Here is a 22,146-nt window from a genome sequence, read left to right as displayed (position 1 = left end):
ATATAGAACATTTCAACACATTTACGGTTTAAAATATATAAACTGTATGCAATGAGCTCCCCCTTGTGGCAGCTGCAGAGAAACAGAATTTTAACTGTTATACAGAGAATTTGGAGCTTTGTACCAGAGAAATAGTGCAAATATATGGACATGCCCTTTAAGGCTGTATCAGCCTAGTTATCCCTGAGTCATGAGATGAAGAGACTTCATTACAGAATGTGAAGTTAATGGGATACAAAGGATCATGTGACTTGTTCCTGCCAGAGGAGAATTACTCCAATGTATCTCATTGTCTTCATTAAGACGTCCGCACTTCACCATCATCAGCCTCGGAGCATTTTTGTCATTTTTCATGATTTATCTCCTAAGCACTAAAATGGGGTCATTTAAGGTGAACCTACCCAGAAAGAACTGCAATTATGGGAAAGATAAAAATCCTGTAAATTTGTATTTGTTTTACAATTAGTGTCTATGGCTGGAAGGGAGTAATTACTAGATAAAATGAGTAATGAGGCTGGAAGAATGAAATGTTCTTCTTCCAAAACAGCGCCACACCCGTACACAGGTCAGGTGTGGTATTGCAGCTCAGTGTCATTCGGTGTCATTAGCTTCACAAATCAATATGCTAATTTGGCTCTTTGCAGTCAGAAAAGACCACATCCGCCATGTCCAGTCCTTTACCTCCTTTAATAGTCACAGCTCCACTGATTCCAGCGCAGTTGGAATTTTCTCTCTAGTCCGCACCATTCCTGGGAAATCAGTTTTGGCGCTCAATATGATAATTAAGCTGTATACTATCAGGTGGGCGGTGTCTGACTGTCTGCTGTAGCCTAGGACCACCCACCTGATAGTATACAGCTTAATTATCATATTGAGCGCCAAAACTGATTTCCCAGGAATGGTGCGGACTAGAGAGAAAAGTCCAACTGCGCTGGAATCAGTGGAGCTGTGACTATTAAAGGAGGTAAAGGACTGGACATGGCGGATGTGGTCTGAAGTCCCCTTTAAGCCCTAGATCATCACAACAGCCACCAATAACCACAAAGAACTCAGAAATGGAGCAGCAGCCAAACTGACTGCCACCACTCTATTAGACTATGGGTCCATACAAGTCAATGTGCAGTCAGATGTCAAATTCATAGTTGCTATACGGGTCCCTTTTTCTGTTCCCAGCAGGTATGACACCCCCCGGGGGCTGATGTATGCTGGGACTTGTAGTTCTCCCCATATTAGTTTTACAGCCCCAGCAGTTCTCACCATGGGTGTATTTTATATGTATATTATACGGCCTCACAATGTCTGGATTTGTATTCTATGAACACTTTACATGCAGGAGATCCACAGAGATATTTCCCTGCAACTAGCACATTCCTGTGCCGCGCCGCTCTCTCCGTGTGATGGGCGGCCATTTGTCAGTTCATAGCGGCTTCACCATTCATAGAGCTGGTTAGGTGACAGTGCCCAAAAACCAATAACACTACAGGCCTACCTACTATATGAACATTATAACATCACCATGAAAGTGATAAACCCAGCCCCAAGTCCCAGCCACCTCACACCAGGCCTCCCCTGTGCCACACACCGGCCCCACACCGGTCCACACCAGACATGAGAAGGGTTTACAGAGCCACATCCGCTCTACATAAAAATATACAAAATCATATCATAAAATGTCTTATCAAATATTGAAGTTCTATTAAAACAGGATGGAATGGATGATATCTAAGATATGAGATAGATATATATATATGAGATAGATAGATAGATAGATAGATAGATAGATAGATATGAGATAGATATGAGATAGATAGATAGATAGATAGATAGATAGATAGATAGATATGAGATAGATAGATAGATAGATAGATAGATATGAGATAGATATTAGATAAATAGATAGTAATCAGAAGTGTCTAAGAGCAGACTTTCCATGGCAACCAATCAGAGCTCAGCTTTTATTTTCCAACAGCTGTTTTTTAGGATGAAAGCTGAGCTCTGATTGGTTGCCATGAGCAACTAGAACAGTTCTGCTCTCAAACACTTCTATCTTCTTCCCAATAGATATCAGTTAGATAGATATGGACAGACTACAGGACAATATATGTATAGGATAGGTAGATAGATAAATCTAGAATATATATTATACATAGAATAGATAGGAGATATGGGATAGATAGTAATGAGATAGATGAAAGATAGATAGATATGAGATAGATAGATAGATAGATAGATAGATAGATAGATAGATATAGGATATGTAGATACATACATGAAATAGACTATATTTATATATGCAGGTATAGAATAGATAGATGAAATAGATAGATATGAGATAGATGGATGGATGGATAGATAGATATGAGATAGATAGATATGAGAGAGATAGATAGATAGATAGATAGATAGATAGATAGATAGATAGATAGATAGATAGATATGAGATAGATAGATGGATAGATAGATAATAGATATGAGATAGATAGATAGATAGATATGAGATAGATAGATAGATAGATAGATAGATAGATAGATAGATAGATATGAGATAGATAGATAGATAGATAGATAGATATGTGATAGATAGATATGTGATAGATAGATAGATAGATATGAGATAGATAGATATGTGATAGATAGATAGATAGATAGATAGATAGATAGATAGATAGATAGATAGATATGAGATAGATAGATAGATAAATATGAGATAGATAGATAGGAGATAGATATGAGATAGATAGATAGATAGATAGATAGATAGATATAATATAGGTAGATAGATAGATAGATAGATATAATATAGGTAGATAGATATGCGATAGATCTGAGATAGATAGATAACAGAATTACAGCCTTCCTATATGGCAGCTCTATAAGTTCTTGGCTATTCCCATAAATTGATCCTGGCGGAGGCTTGTACCAGTCACTGCTGTTCCCCTCCTGCAGCCACTCACTCACCTCTATAGACGAATATTCCAGAAACTATGTGATTCTCACCGTAGCCCCTTGTCCCCAGAGCTAGCACTCATCAGTAGAGACACCCATGTCCACGTTTCTGCCACTGGCAGTTATTGGGTTAATGGCCCCCAGGACTTACCCCCAGCAGCTCATTATGGTCCAGGGGGGGTAATCATCCTCCTGTGGATAACTCTGGGCGCCTCCCGGATGGTCCCCGCAGGCTCAGAGTAGAAGCATCTGCTGGCGTCTGCAGGGGAAGACTGCAACTCCAGATGATCCGGGGAATGTGCCAGGGAGGGAGGGGCGGACGCTCGCTCCTCACATCTCCATCCTCATAGAGGGGCATCCAATCCTACCGGAAAGGATGGAGAATTCCCACCACAAATCCAAGTCCTGGAAGACGGGAAGTGGTCGGCTCCTAAGGTCAGGGATGAGCAGGCACTGAGCTCTTAAAGTGGTCCTCCCAGATATCGGGAAACCCAACTCAATCCTTCCAGGAGCTCTGCAGGGAACCCAGAAGTGATGACATCATATCATTGTGAACCAGTCACCTGCCAGTCACTCAGATGTGACCATGAGGCCAGTGAATAGCTCAGCATGATGTACACAATGTATATGATGTCATCACTATCTATCCAAATGGAGACTGGGGGATCAGAGGAAACTTCCAGTCCCAAAATATGGAAGAAAAAAAGCCATTAGAGGGAAGGTTTTGTCCCAAAAACACAAGTGCTCACGGACACCTCCTGCTGAGTAGAAAAGTAGATTTCGCTTTTTAGGTCAATTAGACTGGATTTGTTACTGATCCCGGATAAAGGGTTAATTCTGCTCCCTGGTTACAAATACATGTGGACGGATAGAAAGTGATGAGAGGAGGAGGAGAGCGCAGGTCTGTTACCATAACTCCCCACAGACCAACGCCGCTAAGTGCTTCCGCTATATAAGTGTTATATATAGTACAATATAATATACAGGGGGGGGGGGGGTCACATCTACAGCAAGTCCACCACACCGACCCCATATATCACTACAGAGAGAGCAGGACTCCATCTATATTACTACAGGGAGAGCAGGACTCCATCTATATTACAACAGGGAAGCAGGACTCCATCTATATAACTACAGGGAGAGCAGGACTCCATCTATATCACTACAGGGAGAGCAGGACTCCATCTATATAACTACAGGGAGAGCAGGACTCCATCTATATTACGACAGGGAGAGCAGGACTCCATCTATATCACAACAGGGAGAACAGGACACCATCTATATTACTACAGGGAGAGCAGGACTCCATCTATATCACTACAGGGAGAGCAGGACTCCATCTATATTACTACAGGGAGAGCAGGACTCCATCTATATTACTACAGGGAGAGCAGGACTCCATCTATATTACTACAGGGAGAGCAGGACTCCATCTATATTACTACAGGGAGAGCAGGACTCCATCTATATAACTACAGGGAGAGCAGGACTCCATCTATATTACTACAGGGAGAGCAGGACTCCATCTATATTACTACAGGGAGAGCAGGACTCCATCTATATTACTACAGGGAGAGCAGGACTCCATCTATATTACTACAGGGAGAGCAGGACTCCATCTATATTACTACAGGGAGAGCAGGACTCCATCTATATTACTACAGGGAGAGCAGGACTCCATCTATATCACTACAGGGAGTGCAGGACTCCATCTACATCCCTACAGGGAGAGTAGGACTCCATCTATATTACTACAGGGAGAGCAGGACTCCATCTATATTACTACAGGGAGAGCAGGACTCCATCTATGTTACTACAGGGAGAGCATGACTCCATCTATATAACTACAGGGAGAGCAGGACTCCATCTATATCACTACAGGGAGAGCAGGACTCCATCTATATAACTACAGGGAGAGCAGGACTCCATCTATATTACGACAGGGAGAGCAGGACTCCATCTATATCACAACAGGGAGAACAGGACACCATCTATATTACTACAGGGAGAGCAGGACTCCATCTATATCACTACAGGGAGAGCAGGACTCCATCTATATTACTACAGGGAGAGCAGGACTCCATCTATATTACTACAGGGAGAGCAGGACTCCATCTATATTACTACAGGGAGAGCAGGACTCCATCTATATTACTACAGGGAGAGCAGGACTCCATCTATATTACTACAGGGAGAGCAGGACTCCATCTATATTACTACAGGGAGAGCAGGACTCCATCTATATTACTACAGGGAGCGCAGGACTCCATCTATATCACTACAGGGAGTGCAGGACTCCATCTACATCCCTACAGGGAGAGTAGGACTCCATCTATATTACTACAGGGAGAGCAGGACTCCATCTATATTACAACAGGGAGAGTAGGACTCCATCTATGTTACTACAGGGAGAACAGGACACCATCTATATCACTACTGGGAGTGCAGGACTCCATCTACATCCCTACAGGGAGAGTAGGACTCCATCTATATTACGACAGGGAGAGCAGGACTCCATCTATATCACAACAGGGAGAGCAGGACTCCATCTATATTACTACAGGGAGAGCAGGACTCCATCTATATTACTACAGGGAGAGCAGGACTCCATCTATATTACTACAGGGAGAGCAGGACTCCATCTATATCACTACAGGAAGAGCAGGACTCCATCTATATTACTACAGGGAGAGCAGGACTCCATCTATGTTACTACAGGGAGAGCAGGACTCCATCTATATTACTACAGGGAGAGCAGGACTCCATCTATATCACTACAGGGAGAGCAGGACTCCATCTATATCACTACAGGAAGAGCAGGACTCCATCTATATTACTACAGGGAGAGCAGGACTCCATCTATGTTACTACAGGGAGAGCAGGACTCCATCTATATTACTACAGGGAGAGCAGGACTCCATCTATATCACTACAGGGAGAGCAGGACTCCATCTATATCACTACAGGGAGAGCAGGACTCCATCTATGTTACTACAGGGAGAGCAGGACCAATATTTATCTATCTATCCATCTTCATCACTACAGGTGAGAGCATCACTGACTGATAACAAGGTCTGCCATAAAACATGTATAGAGGAATAATATATCTCATATCGGTCATATCTATATCTGTCTATGGATCCATCCATCTCATATCTATCTATGTAATATAATATATCAATCTAACTATCCAATATCTATCTAATATCTCATTTCTATCCATCTAATATCATCTATCTCATATCTTCTCTACCCATATCATCTATATTTATTATCATCTATAAATCTTTATCTTTCCTACCTATATGATAACTACACCCCCAGTGGTAGAGTCTCCCTAGGATTATCTCTCCCAGTGCCCCCTCACTGTGGAATTGTACCCCACACTACCCATCCGCGCTCAGACATGGCACATGTTCCATACATTACAGCTGTCCGTGCAGGTCTCCTATAGATTAACCCTTTCAGTTCCATAGTTATCTGTTATAAGTCATAATAAAACATCTGAGTCTGTAGTAATTTGTTGCCCGGGGTGGGGTGGGGTAGATGGCACTGCTGGGGGGCACCCCGCCGGCTGCTAATACTAGGGGGCACTCAAAAGCAATTCATTTGTAGAGATTAGCTGGTAAATCTCCCGGGAGCTTAGGCTTTCATTTGCATTAACCCCTTGCAGTCTGCAGAGTAGTGGGCTGCAGGAGATTACCACCAGAAGACCAGCTGCTACCCCCCACCATCTCTATGTGCCGGGGTCTCTCACTACACAGCCACGTTCACACAGAACAATCTCTATTTTTACCGCGGTGCCACAGGGGAGCCCACTTCATCGCTCCGGCGCTATATTTATCCGTACATCTTCTGAAATATTTACTAGTATAGCCTGGGATAAATAGGTGTATCCGAGCAACCCACCTCAAATACGGGGGGGGGGGACGAATATAATGGGGGTCTCGGTCTCCAAAAAGTTCTCTAACCATAAGTACTTACCACCATCCACAGGAAGGAAAGACGTGATCTCTGACAGCCCCCAACATCTCTCAAGAACAGGGGGTCCTTTGACTTCTTAATAAAAGAAGTAATTAATCAACACTCCTGGTGTAGGGGATCGGGGGTCCCAACTTTGCCCATTGTTGGGCCATGGCCATTTTTCCTTTGACCACACCCATATGAGCTATGATACTCCGCCCTTTTCCCATTTTAATACAGCCAAATTTTGTAGCGCTTAACCTGGTAGCCACGCCCCCTTTATAGGCACAAAGTAGTCAGGCAGATGATCGGGGGAATGGCCTAATCTTCCAGTTTTTGGGGAAAGTATGATTTTGGGGAACATTTTCTAGCTAGCATGTCCGCCCAAAAATAAGCTGGTCAATCCCTCTGCACGGAACTGTTTAGTTTCCCTACAGTGATCCCACAGGTGAAATGAAGTATTACAAGCTGCCCATTGATATCAATGAGAGTCTGGGTCCTCCAGAGAAAGAGAAAGCGCTTGATCTGGGGTTGACAAAAAATATCTCCAATTTCCCTAATAGGAAATATATATACGTGTATACACAGATCGCCCCCTTGTGGCAGCAGAAGGAAGCCAAGTTTTTGACAAATTATTTACAACTGGTTGCTATTGGACATACAGACAGATTTGATAAATGAGGCCCATTCTGCCCCTAGGGACTCACTCATTTAGTAATATATGCTGTATATATCCACAGCCCTGCTCAAAAATCAGGTCACCATCAGCTCCCATCACATCTGCTCTATGGCTTCGTGGAGCACCATAAAAACATGGTATGGAAGGGGTTAAACCACAATGGCTGCCGCAGGTAGAAGGCATCATGTACTGACCACATCAGCAGGAGCCCTCTATGCACTTTGTGCCTCGAGCGTCTGTCTCAGCTCTGCTATTTGAGGATTTGTGATTTACAATCTCGTGATCAACAGGAGACGAAAATAGAACAAAGAAGAGATGAAGCTTTGCCAATGTTACCTAGCGGGAAAGAGTCGTGGATGTGTACAACCCATATACTTAAAGGGTATGTCCAGGCATAGAAAAAAATGGCGGCTTTATTTCAAAACAGTGCCACACTTGTCCTAGGGATGTGTACGGTATTACAGCTTGGTTCTGTTCTGTTCAATGAAGATTAGGGTTCCTGCATCCCTCCGGCTACAAATCCACAATAATCCTACATGATCCATGGATTTCCATGGGAGAAGAGAACCTGCTGCAGCTCTGCTGCAGACCACTGACGCGCCACAGATTGTGATACCCCATTAAGAGGCATAGATCATATAAACTCTTCTACATCTATCTGTAATAAGGTCAAGAGGGAGGCTATTACCGGATGTTGTTGATCAGGCGGTGCTGGGACTCTTCTGTGAGTATCATGGGTAGCATATACGCCAAGCGATCCACCTTCCTCTCCTGAGCGTACTGTTTTAACAGAGCAAAGACCTTCTCCTTTAAATCCGGGTGGTCTCCCAAGACCTCATCAAGCTGTAGGAAGAAGCATAAGGACATAAGGGTGAGAAATTACAGCAATTATCTGTTATAACCAGCAGCAAAATATTATACAAAGGAGCTCTCAGACCCGTCATAGATTGGACAGTGGTCAGCGTCACAATTCGGTTTGACTCTATAGGAGCCATATTATATTTAGTGATTGGAGGTCCATTTTCTTGGTTTTGATTCATGGAACCATACCTCGTAAAGCAAAATGTTAAAATTCGATTTACCTGCGGCCACCACTAGGGGGAGCTCACTGCATACAGATTTATCATTGAGTTCAATGGGAAATCCGACTTCTAGCACAGATTCTAGGACAGGTAAATGACGAGCTGAGCCAAAATATAATATCCTAGTCTAATTTTAAGGTCTTGAGCCTCCAACCCCCCACCCCCACCCCCTGCTGCCCCCACCACCACCACCTCCTATAGGGTCCAATCAGATGGAATCAAACTGATCTAGAAGTGGATATGGTTAATACAAAATTACTCTGGAGGTGATGGGAATGGGGTCCTATTAGCTAGGCCCCACCCTGGAGTCGTCCAGGGGTCTGTACAGTACATGAACGTCCATTCGTCTGTACAATGTGGGCATAGCCCTCAGATACAGCATAGATGTGAGTGGAATCCTGATCATACGCCTTCCCGGTGGCTGAGATATTTTCCACACAATGCAATTCTGTATTCAGTGAGAAATTCTTTGAGAATCTCAGCATGAAAAATGTTCTTGAAACCTAAAAGCGAAAAAATAATCACCTTGCAGAATATAAAGGGGGGCCCCGTAACCAGCGCCATTCCCTAGGGACATAACACACATTGTTCCTGTAACCGAGATAATGGAGGCTAGCGCGGGCGGCAAGTAAATCCAATACTGCCGTGACTGAGATGCTGCAGAACCTCATGGGAATCAGAACCCATCACAAGGGCAGGACACTTGCACTAAACATTGCACGATAATATGGTCGGTAGAAGAAATATCTGCATCCATGCCCCATAGGATTTGTTTACATCTCACACTGCTGTGCCCTTAGCTCTCTGCATTGGACTGCATACATAAGGGGACTGGTTACATAAGGGGGATACATAGATATGGAACTGAGATGTAATTTCCTTTGAACGGTATCTGAATTTGTTAGTCAAATGCCACGGGGGAGCGGCCTCAGATCTCTTGGCAGATTTCAGATCCATCGGAAAGCTAATTCCCATTTATTTACAAGTCATTAAAAAGTCGATGGAGTAATTACATTGGTGCAATCGCCTCATCGCCCGCTCCTTGTAAGTCATCTCCCATTGCAGGTTGGAGAAGGTTAATCCTGCATAGGGGGCGACAACCCTTATAGTAATAATGGATGTCCGTTTAAATATTGTTGTGCCCTATTGGGGCGCATAACTGTATTACATTTCCTTTAAGGGCGTATATCACTAGAGGGCAAATATAGAGGTCCCTGAGCATTGAGGGCCATTACTATAAATTGGAGCTAGTAAGGTCCCCCAAAAATATCTCCGGAACTTCATGTTACTCCTCCATTATTAGACATCACTATATACTACATGGATATGCGTTGACTGTTGGGGATCCCTTTAAGGGGGACTGTCCAAAGATTTTAGCCTTCCCACCCACTTACATCGCTTGATAGGCGATACGTAAATCAAGTTGTAGCAATGTTCCGGAACTTATGACCCTAGAGGGATCCTATGGTAGTAATCTCTATAGGTGCACTGATATTTAAAAGGGAACCGGTCAGGACACCAAATTGCCCACATTTCAGTAAGGACTTGTGGTTAAGTTCCCCGAATCACCCAAATCATGAGGGCTCTGGTGCAGGGCTTGTACATGGCTGCTTTCCTTGAAAAACAGCGCCACACTCATTCTCAGGACGTAGGTGGAATTGCAGCTCTACATCAATCATTTTTCTCATTCCGAACAATCCCTTTAAATTCTTAAAGTGTACCTTCCGATGAAATTCCTGAGCTTTGAGCCTCTGTGCTTGGCTGGTAGTCTCTGATCTGCTTCCACTTGCACTGTATACCCTGCTGTGCCTCTGCCTCCGGCCGATACACAAGAGTCCAAGCCGTAACACGTCGTCCTCACATAAGGAGATCGCCCGAGTCGCCTCCGCCAGATCCGTCACCGGGACCTCATTAATTTCGAGAAGTAAATCTCCAGTCCTGACTCCGGCATAGGATGCAGGGGATCCTGGAGTGACGCTGACCACCACCAGGGGTCTCCCATCGCCAAGCGTGAGGCCGACCTCCTCCTGCTTTTTTTTGGGTACCTCCACATATTGGACTCTTGATATTACCCCAATACTTGGCGGCACATTGAGACACTCCTGACCCAGTTTAGTCAGAGCTTCACAGGTGAGTGACGACACCGGCCTCCCTTCTACTTCCAGAATCTGGTCTCCAGGCCTCAGTCCAGCCGCATGGGCACTGCTCCCATCCTCCACCCATAATATGTAACAGGGACCAGAACCGCCCAGCCCAAAGCCAAATGCATCCGGCCAACCATCATTAGTGACCGGCATGGATATACCTGGGAAGACAAATGATTGCATGTTACTATGGTCAATAATTGACTCACTTTTAAAAAATGTCTACTTGATACAAAGGCAGTATAACTTGCTGATCAGTGGGGGTCCCATTGCTGAGACCCCCACGGAACACAAAGGCAGGGGGTCATTTATACCCCAAATGAACAGAGCATACAGTCCTACAGTATTAAAAAAAATTCCAAAAATTTTCGAACACTCCTCACATATTGACGACCACACGTAAGGATACTTACAGATAAGATGCCCCTGGTCTAGGAGAGTCGCCCGATTCCGGCTCTCCTTCTGTGTCATTAGAGGGAGGGGTCCGAGCTCTAAGTAACGACTCACCCAGCAGGTAGGTACGGTGACAATGGCGTACAAGGTGTCAAAGTACATTTATACCCCAAAGGTGGCGGGATGAAGAAGGTAACGGTGACTGGAAAGAGCCCGGTTGTATGTGGAAGACTCTGAGCTCAGAACACAACAGCTTTTGTCGGTATTAACAGCTCGGCCGGGTAATAAGCTTAATTAGTCAGGAGGAGACTAATAGACCCGGACAAGAAGAGATGGTAAACACCAGGGACACTACTCACTACCACCTACATATATACATCTGTGTTCTAGATCGGTTCTAGATCTGGGTTTTGTGGACCCTGCTACAGCTCCCATGTGCTCTGTGACACAACAATTATCTAGTGATCACAGAATCATTACAAAAAAAATAAATAAATCGATTTTGTGCTAAAAGGCTGAGCAGAAGGAGGCAAAAACTATGCCTCCGCCTGCACGCACATGTCCATGGGTACGCTCAGCGTATACTTCAGGAGCCTCCCAATGTATACGCTGAGCCTATACCAAAAACGTCATGTGAACCCAGCACAAAGGTCATAGCGACACAAAATGGGGGAGATTTATCAACTGTTGCCCATGGCAGCCAATCAGAGCTCAGCTTTCATTCTCCCACAGCTGTTTATAAAATTAAAGCTAAGCTCTGATTGGTTTCCATGGGCAACTAGAATAGTTTTACCTCAGACACTTCTGATAAATCTATCCCTATTGCGTTTCGTCATCAATATTTTCTTTTTGTGCACAAAATCTACATTTTTACAGAATGTGCAGCAATATTATTGTGCTGTTCAGATCAGAAGACATTTTGTGTCGCAAAATATGATTTGTTTAACTCCAAAATGTCATTCTGTAGCACAAAATACTCTTCTTGTTTCACACAGAATGTCATTTTGACAGACAAAAAGTAATTTCGTCACACTAAATGCATTTTGACACGCAGTATAACGCCACCCTATACTCATACAGGTCAGATATGTTATACATTAGTGTACATGATGCCTAATGAAGCATATGGATGCCGCCATGTATTAACTACCGTATTTGTTGCTATTAGCAATCCATATGCTTCATTAGGTATCACGTACACTAATGTATAACGTATCTGTGCTGTATGGATCTTGATTACAGCACCCAGGCACGGGTACAGGTCAGGAACGAGACCGTGTTATAGTGCCGCCATGTAGTGCTCTGGTGAGGCACCATATGTTCTTGCTATTAGCCATACATAACCATCCACAAGTACATTATCTGTACATTATACCATTCAACACAACAGGATCACAAGATGGTAGTGGGTCATAGAACCCACATAGTAACATGGTACCTCTAAAGTCTGCTGCAGGACCCACACAGTGTCCCTGTGATACCACACCTTTAAGATGGTGCCTGCCCCAATAACCACATGGTCCCTGCCTCCTGCTGTACCAGAGACCCCAAGTCCACCTCATTATCCCCAATGTGGCTACAGCAGGAGGCAGAGACAATGATCCCAGACGTGACTTACCTGCAGGACTCCAGGACCAGAGGAAGGGAGACGCCGAGCGCCTAAGTAGTAGAAGACCAGCACAAGTTTTGTATCAATTACACCCCAGCGGCCGGGAGGACGGAGTTTCTATGACAAGCTCTCTGGTTGCCTTGAAACCCAATCAACCATTCATTAGGAAGGAAGCTTGAGTGATATGTCGCTGACAAGAAGTGTAACTATGCCAGGAGACCCATCTCCATACCAACATACTAGGGAGATGCCAGGGGGACACCAATGTATGTACATGGGGGCATATTATAGTAGTTATATTATTGTACATAGGGGCAGTATTATAGTAGTTATATTCCTGTACATTGGAGGCAGTATTATAGTAGTTATATCCCTGTACATAGGGGCAGTATTATAGTAGCTATGTTCCTGTACATAGGGGCAGTATTATAGTAGTTATTTTTTTGTACATAGGGGGCAGTATTATAGTAGCTATGTTCCTGTACATAGGGGCAGTATTATAGTAGTTATTTTCTTGTACATAGGGGGCAGTATTATAGTAGTTATATTCCTGTACATAGGGGGCAGTATTATAGTAGTTATATTCTTGTACATTGGGGGCAGTATTATAGTAGTTATATTCCTGTACATAGGGGGCAGTATTATAGTAGTTATATTCTTGTACATAGGGGGCAGTATTATAGTAGTTATATTCCTGTACATAGGGGGTAGTAGTATTATAGTAGTTATATTCTTGTACATAGGGGGTAGTAGTATTATAGTAGTTATATTCTTGTACATAGGGGGCAGTATTATAGTAGTTATATTCTTGTACATAGGGGCAGTATTATAGTAGTTATATTCCTGTACATAGGAGGCAGTATTATAGTAGTTATATTCTTGTACATAGGGGGCAGTATTATAGTAGTTATATTCTTGTACATAGGGGGCAGTATTATAGTAGTTATATTCTTGTACATAGGAGGCAGTATTATAGTAGTTATATTCTTGTACATAGGGGGCAGTATTATAGTAGTTATATTCTTGTACATAGGGGGGCAGTATTATAGTAGTTATATTCCTGTACATATGGGGTAGTAGTATTATAGTAGTTATATTCTTGTACATAGGGGGCAGTATTATAGTAGTTATATTCTTGTACATAGGGGGCAGTATTATAGTACTTATATTCTTGTACATAGGGGCAGTATTATAGTAGTTATATTCCTGTACATAGGAGGCAGTATTATAGTAGTTATATTCTTGTACATAGGGGGGCAGCATTATAGTAGTTATATTCTTGTACATAGGGGGCAGTATTATAGTAGTTATATTCTTGTACATAGGGGGCAGTATTATAGTAGTTATATTCTTGTACATAGGAGGCAGTATTATAGTAGTTATATTCTTGTACATAGGAGGCAGTATTATAGTAGTTATATTCTTGTACATAGGGGGCAGTATTATAGTAGTTATATTCTTGTACATAGGGGGCAGTATTATAGTAGTTATATTCTTGTACATAGGGGGCAGTATTATAGTAGTTATATTCCTGTACATAGGGGACAGTATTATAGTATTTATATTCTTGTACATAGGGGGCAGTATTATAGTAGTTATAATATTCTTGTACATAGGGGGCAGTATTATAGTAGTTATATTGTTGTACATAGGGAGCAGTATTATAGTAGTTATATTCTTGCACATAGGGGGCAGTATTATAGTAGTTATATTCTTTTACATAGGGAGCAGTATTATAGTAGTTATATTCCTGTACATAGAGGGCAGTATTATAGTAGTTATATTCTTGTACATGGGGAGCAGTATAAAAAATAAAATAAAAAAGAAACTAGAGCTCTCCTTGCAAAAACAAATTGCTACACGGCTCATCCTCCATAAAAAAAAAGTATTTTTTAAGGATGGCAATATATGGCGAATAAAAGAAAATGATTTTAAATGTTTTATACAGTAGTGCAAAATTGTAAACACATAAAAAAACTATAAAATAAAAAAAAAAGCTCCTACAGTTATTTTGAATCTCAGTAGAATGGGGGGAAAAAAGAAAAAACTCTTAAAACCTAAATAGCTGTGGCACCTAGATGTTAGAATATAACAATCTGTCTGCCTGCGGTCACCACTAGGGGGAGATCATAACAATCAGCTACTAATAGTGTAATAGTGAATTCTTAGCTCCCCCTAGTGGTGGCAATGAACTTGATAAGTGATGGAGTATGGTGGAGCTTGACTTGCAGCAAGTATCAAATACTTGTGCCATGTGTGTGACAGGAGACATATGAATTCTTCAGGCGTGTCTTTTATCGAGTTCATTCTTGTCTGCAGCACAGGAAACGTGAGAGGATGAAGATGTCACTCTTAGATAAGTGACTCGGGTGTCCGGGGACACACACACAACCTCCAAGTGTTACTATTGATTAGCAGGGAATTCAATAGCAGCAAAATGTATAGTGCTACAGCCAAGAGTCAGGGCATAGCTGCAACACGGCCCCTCACAGCCTCCATACATCCCCAGCCCATACTGTCCCTATTATATAATACATCCGCTCATAAGAGGGAATCTCAGGCCTCAAGATTAGAAAAACATGGGGTAGCTATATACAGGGGGCAGGCTATGTGCTCGGAGCTAGCTGTCTATATACTGGGGGCCGGCTGTCTATATACTGGGGGCCGGCTGTCTATATACTGGGGGCCGGCTGTCTATATACTGGGGGACGGCTGTCTATATACTGGGGGCCGGCTGTCTACATACTGGGGGCCGGCTGTCTACATACTGGGGGCCGGCTGGCTATACAGTGGGGGCCGGCTGGCTATGTAGTGGGGGCCGGCTGGCTTTATAGTGGGGGCCGGCTGGCTATATACTGGGAGGCTGGCTGGCTATATACAAGGGGCTGGCTAAATACAAGGAGCTGGCTATATACTGGGAGGCTGGCTGGCTATATACTGGGAGGCTGGCTGGCTATATACTGGGAGGCTGGCTGGCTATATACTGGGAGGCTGGCTGGCTATGTTTAGAGAGCTAGCTGGCTATATACAAGGGGCTGGCTGACTATATACTGGGAGGCTGGCTGGCTATATACAGGGGGCTGACTGGATATATACAGGGGGCTGACTGGATATATACAGGGGGCTGGCTATGTTCTAGGAGTTGTCTGGCTATATGCAAGGGGCTGTCTGGCTATGTGCTAGGGGCATGGGCAGGCTATATACTGGGGGACATGTGCTGCCTGGCAGGGACTGGCAAGCTATATACTGGTGGGGGGTTCAGTGAGGTGAATACTATATATATATATATATACTGGTTGGAGACTGTGAACAATTAATTTCCCATACTAGGCTTATACTCAGGTCAATAGGTTTTCCCATTTTCTTGTGGAAAAAATAGGTACCTTGGCTTATACTCGGGTCGGCTTATACTCCAGTATATACGGTTTGTCCCTTGTGTGTCCCTTAGCCAATCACAGCCATGACTAGTAGATTGGGGTGTTAATTTGCTGGATAGGCTGTAATAATTTAATTCAATGCCACAACTGCCATCTGTGCCCCCTCATCCAGGTATGACCCATCTATGGACCTACTGTAAATAGAAGCTCCAGATAACTGTTGCAAAATTAAACTGGACCTGTAGCAAACACTCAACTAAATAATGTGATGCATTCACTGACAGGCGCTTAGTAGCAGTTCAATGTACAGAGCTGAGAGCACAGCAGTGTTAGGCTGAGCCCCCGGTTTATACACATTTCTCTACAGGACCAATACTGGGGTCTACTGCTCACAGAATGAAACTCTATGTCTAAGCCACATTTATTGTCCCAAACACTGCAATTGACCAAAACTTAGCTTGTCAGACTGACAAAGTTACAAATGTCCTAACATGTTTTAACTGGGCAGGGACTAAACTGCTGATAGGTTTCCTTTAAAACTGCCATAAGAAGCGGTTTACATATTTTGTATGTTAAGAAATATGTAAATGACATTGGCTTGGCCACTATGACATCACCGGATTCAGGAAACATGGGACAGACTGAAGATAGCACCCCCCTCAGTGGTTGTTCTATAGTGACATCACTTGCACTTATGACATCACGGGGCTATAAATACACAGAACGCGGAGGTACATTCTCAGGCTCCATATTGGATCTGTTTCCTTCCGGATCTTGTCCTTGGAGTGCGCTTTTTAAAGAGACTTTGGGTTTTGGGGAATTGGGTATCTGGGGGAAGGAGAGGAGTAGGAGAATTGGTGACACCTCATCTCACCAGAGATGTCGCCCCCTTCAGGAGAGAAGGGGGGAGGCAACAAGAGGAAGAGGGAGAGTGATGAGGATGACCAATCAAAAAAGAAGATCATCACAGCTAGCGATGCAGAACATAACATCTCCAGACCGGCCTCAGGCCATGGAGTTTCCAAAAACATCAGATCTGTCCGGGACCAAGTTCCCTCCATCCTAACCTCTGGAGGACAGAAGAGGAAATTCCAAGAGTTTGAAACAAAGGCCAGTAAAAAACTGAAGCGGGATGACAATGGAGCTGCCGCCCCTGTAAGCACCATCACTACCCGTGGACTGGCGCAATTTAATTTCCACAAAGAACTTGGCAGAGGAGGATTTGGCTCCGTGTACCTGGCTTCAGTTAAAGAGAAGAACAGCACCGTGGCCATTAAAGTCCTCACCAAAACCAAGGTCGGCCCAATCCAGCTGGAGAAAAGAGTTCTGCGTCGGTTAGCCGGAAACCCCTATATCTGCCGCCTATTCTCCACCTTCCAGACTCCATCATTCGCCTTCCTGGTGATGGAGCTCCTCCCTGGCGGCGATTTGGAGAACATTCTTGAGGCAGAGGGACCCCTTGATGTGAAGACCACCACCCTGTGTACAGCCCAGATCATCTGTGGGCTACAGCACATGCACAAGCTGGGGGTCATCCATCGGGACATCAAAACAAGCAACATCGCCATCGATCACCAGGGGAACATTAGGATCTGTGATTTCGGATTGGCTGTAGAGAGGATCTTCGGAAGTAAAATCATCATGGGCGGTGCTGGCACCACTTACTATAAAGCACCGGAGATGCTGTCGCGTGGCCCCTATGGCTCGTCTGCTGATTGGTGGTCGTTTGGCGTTTTGTTATTTCACCTCCTGACTAACACCTACCCATACTATGGATGCAAAACGGACCGTCAACTACGGCAGATGGTACTAAGGAATGAGCCCACCTACCCAGATACTCTCTCCCCTGAGGCAAAGGACATCTTACCAAAGTTACTTTGCAGAGAACAACGCAGGCGTCTGGGTTATTGTGGAAATATTCGGCAGCATCCCTTCTATGCCAGTATAGACTGGGAGAGAGTAGAGACAAAAAACATGGATCCTCCTTTTCCACCGAGGATGGACACCAGTCCTCCGGCCAGCCTCCTCTCTGACCTGCCCTTCTACCAGGATCAAGATAGAGACCGCTGCCAAACTAAAGCCAAGACCATTCGTAACTTTTCATTTGAAGCCCCTGACTGTCCCCTATAGGCAGCCATATACGTGGAAGTGCTCTCCTCCATCTAGAGAGCTATATCTGACCTCCGACCACCGAGTGTATATTCAAAGGCAGCGCCACTATCACCCCCATCATCACCTTCCCTCATCATCACCTCCCCCCATCATCACCTTCCCCGATCATCACCCTCCCCCCTCATCATCACCTTCCCCAATCATCACTCCCAATATTGATCCAATAAATTGATGGTGTCGTCTTCATGAGGAACCACAGAACTTCATTGCATCATCGTCTTCATGGCTGCGGTCATCACCATGGAGGTACAGTGCTCTATCATGTACACTGCTGTATACTCTGTTTCCTGCTTGTATATCTGTGCACTTCTGTGTCTCTCATTAGTAGTTGTCCATAGTAACAGTGAGATGTCAGCACAGCAGGGTTAGGGCTGTGCACATCACTATAGTCCTGTAACCTGTGGTAATGTAATGTCCCCTCATACAATCTTGTAGTGATGCAGTTTTCTCTCTTTCCATCTTCCTGCAGTCTCCGGGATCCTCCGGCTCTTCTCTCAGCATCACGATTCCTGCCGTCTGCAGCCACAATAATAGGAGGAGCACAGAGACCCCGGTCATACAGCGGCATCACCCCAACCTGTCCTACTAGGAGTATATAGCATCAGAATAAACTCTTCTCTGTTATTTATTCATCACTTTTATGTCTGGATTATTCCTGATGTGATGAGCGGCTGTGTGTGTGTTATAGGGGGGGACATGCTGTGGCTATGGGCATAGGCGTAACAAGACTCCAGTGGGTCCAGATACAAACCTACAATTGGGTCCCAAATCCCTAGATCCTCACTTCCATTCCCATCCCACACATGGTACTTCAGAATACACATAGGAGTTACATACACACTATATACTGTATATGCTATACATACATTATATATACACACACACACATCATACTCTATGCCAGAGGTGGCCCTCGGTACTCTATTTTTGGGCACCCAAGCCATCAACATAGCACTCAACGTAGAACTCAAAGAATCATCCTGCAGTCCCGCTCTCAGTGCTATTTTAAAGCAACACTTTCTTGATTGCTTGGGACTGCAGGAAGAGGAAGAACATGTGGACATGGGAGGTTTATCTTTAGTGCTCCTCTAGGACCCACATTTGTTCCTGTAAAGGGGGACCATGGCGAGATGCTACAACATTAGTTCAAATTTGCTCTTCTTCTTTCAACTGTTTTATTGTCCTCAAGAGGCCAATATGATTGAAAGTTGTGGTAGAACAGGTAGCAATAAATTACTCCTTAAATTGCTGTGCTGGCACTTTGCAATAAATAAGTGTGCTTAGGTTGTAGTTTGGGCACCCGGTCTCTAAAAGGTTCGCCATCACTGCTCTATGCACACAATGCTACAATTAAACACACCATGCTACACACACATTTACACAAACTATATATACACGTTACACACATACATACACCATATATGCAAAACACTGCAATATAGCTGCACAGAAATATTTATCCCCACACCCTATATCCAACAATCACAAACCTGTTCAATACTGCAAATATACCAGCAGTGAATATACAGCACATAAATATATACCAGCAGGTAATATACTGCTTACAAATATATACCTGCAAGGAATATACTGCATACAAATAAATACCAGGAGGGAACATACCACACATAATTATATACCAGCAGTGAATATACTGCAGATAAATATATACCAGCAGGGAATATAATGCACATAAATATATACCATCAATGAATATACTGCACATAAATATATACCAGCAGGGAATATACTGCACATAAATATATACCAGCAGGGAATATACTGCACATAAATATATACCGTCAAAGAATATACAGCACATAAATATATACCAGCAGTGAATTTATTGTACATAAATATATACCAGCAGGGAATACACCAACCATATGTAAATACCAGCAGGGAATATAACCAACATAAATATATACCAGCAGTGAATATACCGGTACCGCACATAATTATATACCAGTCCACCAGGCAGGCTTGGACATCACTTACTGTTTAAGTTAGTCGCAGCTCCTGACCTTTACCTCTGTGCTGGACTGGTCTGTTCTGGTCTTCATCCTGTTAGAACTGTGTCCTCTTCACCAAATACAAAACAAATTACTTCTCCTGGGCATGTTTTATTGCTTATGAATTTCCACCCTGCATCTTCAGCTTCCTGTGGCCCCTAAAGATACCACAGTCACTTACAGCAGTTACATGTAGCATAGCACCCCCCTAAATGTTCCTTCCACATTTATAAATGTACACTGAGTTTAGGAGGGTCGCCCCTTATTCAACATTGTTCAGCAGCAGCTCCCCAAAAACACAATACACTTACTACTTACCTCCTGCACTTCCTCAGATAGTGGGAACAGGTGCTGTGATAGTTGCCATCTGTGTCATGGTAAGTGCTGCTCTCATAGTCAATTGTATGTGCGTCTTAGAACCACAAATACTATTGATTCTCTTTCCCTCCCCCTTTAGGCCCAGTTGTGGTACTTCCCCTTGCAACCGTGATCGTTACACCCCTGACTATGGGGGGGGGGGGGGGGCACCTGAGATGCTGCACCCCCTCCTGTCACTTCTCCTCTGTTTATATTATTAGTAGACATTGAAGGTACATAGGGGCAGGGCAATAGAAAACAAATACCTCTCAGATCTGCCAGTACTTCTCATCAATGACATTTCCCATGAACAGGAACGGTCACCACTGCAGCCAATCACATGCTGAACCGTCAATGCAATCACCTTTAACATCACAAACCCCTTTAACGTTGCTCCTGCAAAGAGATCCTGCTCCTCTACAACGACAGCCCTGTATACATGGCATTGTTAAAGGCAATTTTTATAACTGAAACTATTGCAGAAATTTATCAAGACCTCTAGTGCATTGTCCCTGCTTAAAGGGGTTGCCCCCATTTACCTATCTCTTTCAAAGTCATGTGAAAATGGGCAGAGATGAGTCAAGTTTGAAGCTTGCAGGGGGGATTGGGTCATTTCAGTTGTCCCTATCTTTGGTTCTTTAGCACCTACACACATGCTGCTGGTGTCATATTAAAGATAAAGATCTCAAACTGCATTACATTTGTGAGTCTGTGAGCTACAGAATCAGAGTTACAGGCCGCTAAAGAAATAGCTGGGAGCGCAGTCCCTGTATCTGTCTGTATCTCCAGTTTTTTAGATGATAGAGCAACAAGCCTTGTGTGATCTTAAAGGGAACCTTCAGGGCGCTTTGCAACATTAATCCACCCACAGGTCCTTATGTACCGGAGCTTTAGTTTGTCAAAACACCCCGTTTCATTTTTAAGCATTCATTGGAAAAGAAAACTAATGTAATACTCACCCCGTCCCTCATTCCCTTGGTGCCTTTGCGTTCTGGCAAGTAAACCCTATGTATTACACCGTACATACAACGCATGCGCAGTGAAGCCGCGATACTGTCGCACCTTCACTTCCCACATCACGAGACATCGATTATTAGATACTAAACCACAGCTCCATGACAAACTTGACTCCCCTTAGGCAAATATGACTCTTCTCTGCTCATTGTCACATAACATTGGAGATTTTATTTTATTTACGGGTAAACGGGAGATTTCACTTAAAAGAGGTAATTCTAGAAAGGACATTTCGTCCCCCACCTGAGATGTTGGGAGTTTACACTTATTCTTTGCTAAGGAGAGTATGGGGTGGTGATGCATGTGCCATAAACTGCTATATTCCTACATGAGGCCCCTGTACTTTATGTGGTGTACTACAGGACCAGACCTGACACCCTCCATCTTACAAGAAAGCT

At 43.7% G+C, this 22,146-nt stretch overlaps 1 protein-coding gene across 6 annotated transcripts in view; it reads right to left on the bottom strand.

Annotated features, from left to right (window-relative positions):
• GRID2IP (Grid2 interacting protein) overlaps positions 1-20,835 on the bottom strand; it is a 55,505-nt gene extending 34,670 nt beyond the window's left edge. The window contains exons 1-4 of one of the 6 annotated variants that reach the window (XM_072120060.1): positions 20,696-20,835; positions 20,364-20,535; positions 10,392-10,975; positions 8,277-8,431 (exon numbers count right to left, since the gene is read on the bottom strand). In XM_072120060.1, the coding sequence (XP_071976161.1) occupies positions 8,277-8,431; positions 10,392-10,967 (731 nt within the window). In that variant the 5' untranslated portion in view covers positions 10,968-10,975; positions 20,364-20,535; positions 20,696-20,835. Of the gene's footprint in view, positions 1-3,097; positions 3,453-8,276; positions 8,432-10,391; positions 10,976-11,227; positions 11,837-12,825; positions 12,847-20,363; positions 20,536-20,695 lie in introns of those variants that run through there. The other 5 variants (XM_072120062.1, XM_072120064.1, XM_072120059.1 and 2 more) reach the window with 5 other exon arrangements.
• Between the last annotated feature and the right edge of the window lie 1,311 nt (positions 20,836-22,146).

This window comes from Engystomops pustulosus, chromosome 8 (genome assembly GCF_040894005.1).
Source record: "Engystomops pustulosus chromosome 8, aEngPut4.maternal, whole genome shotgun sequence".
NCBI classification, from domain to species: Eukaryota; Metazoa; Chordata; class Amphibia; order Anura; family Leptodactylidae; genus Engystomops; species Engystomops pustulosus.
The sequence above is the reverse complement of the archived record's forward strand: the minus strand, read 5'-3'. Positions and strand labels throughout refer to the sequence as shown.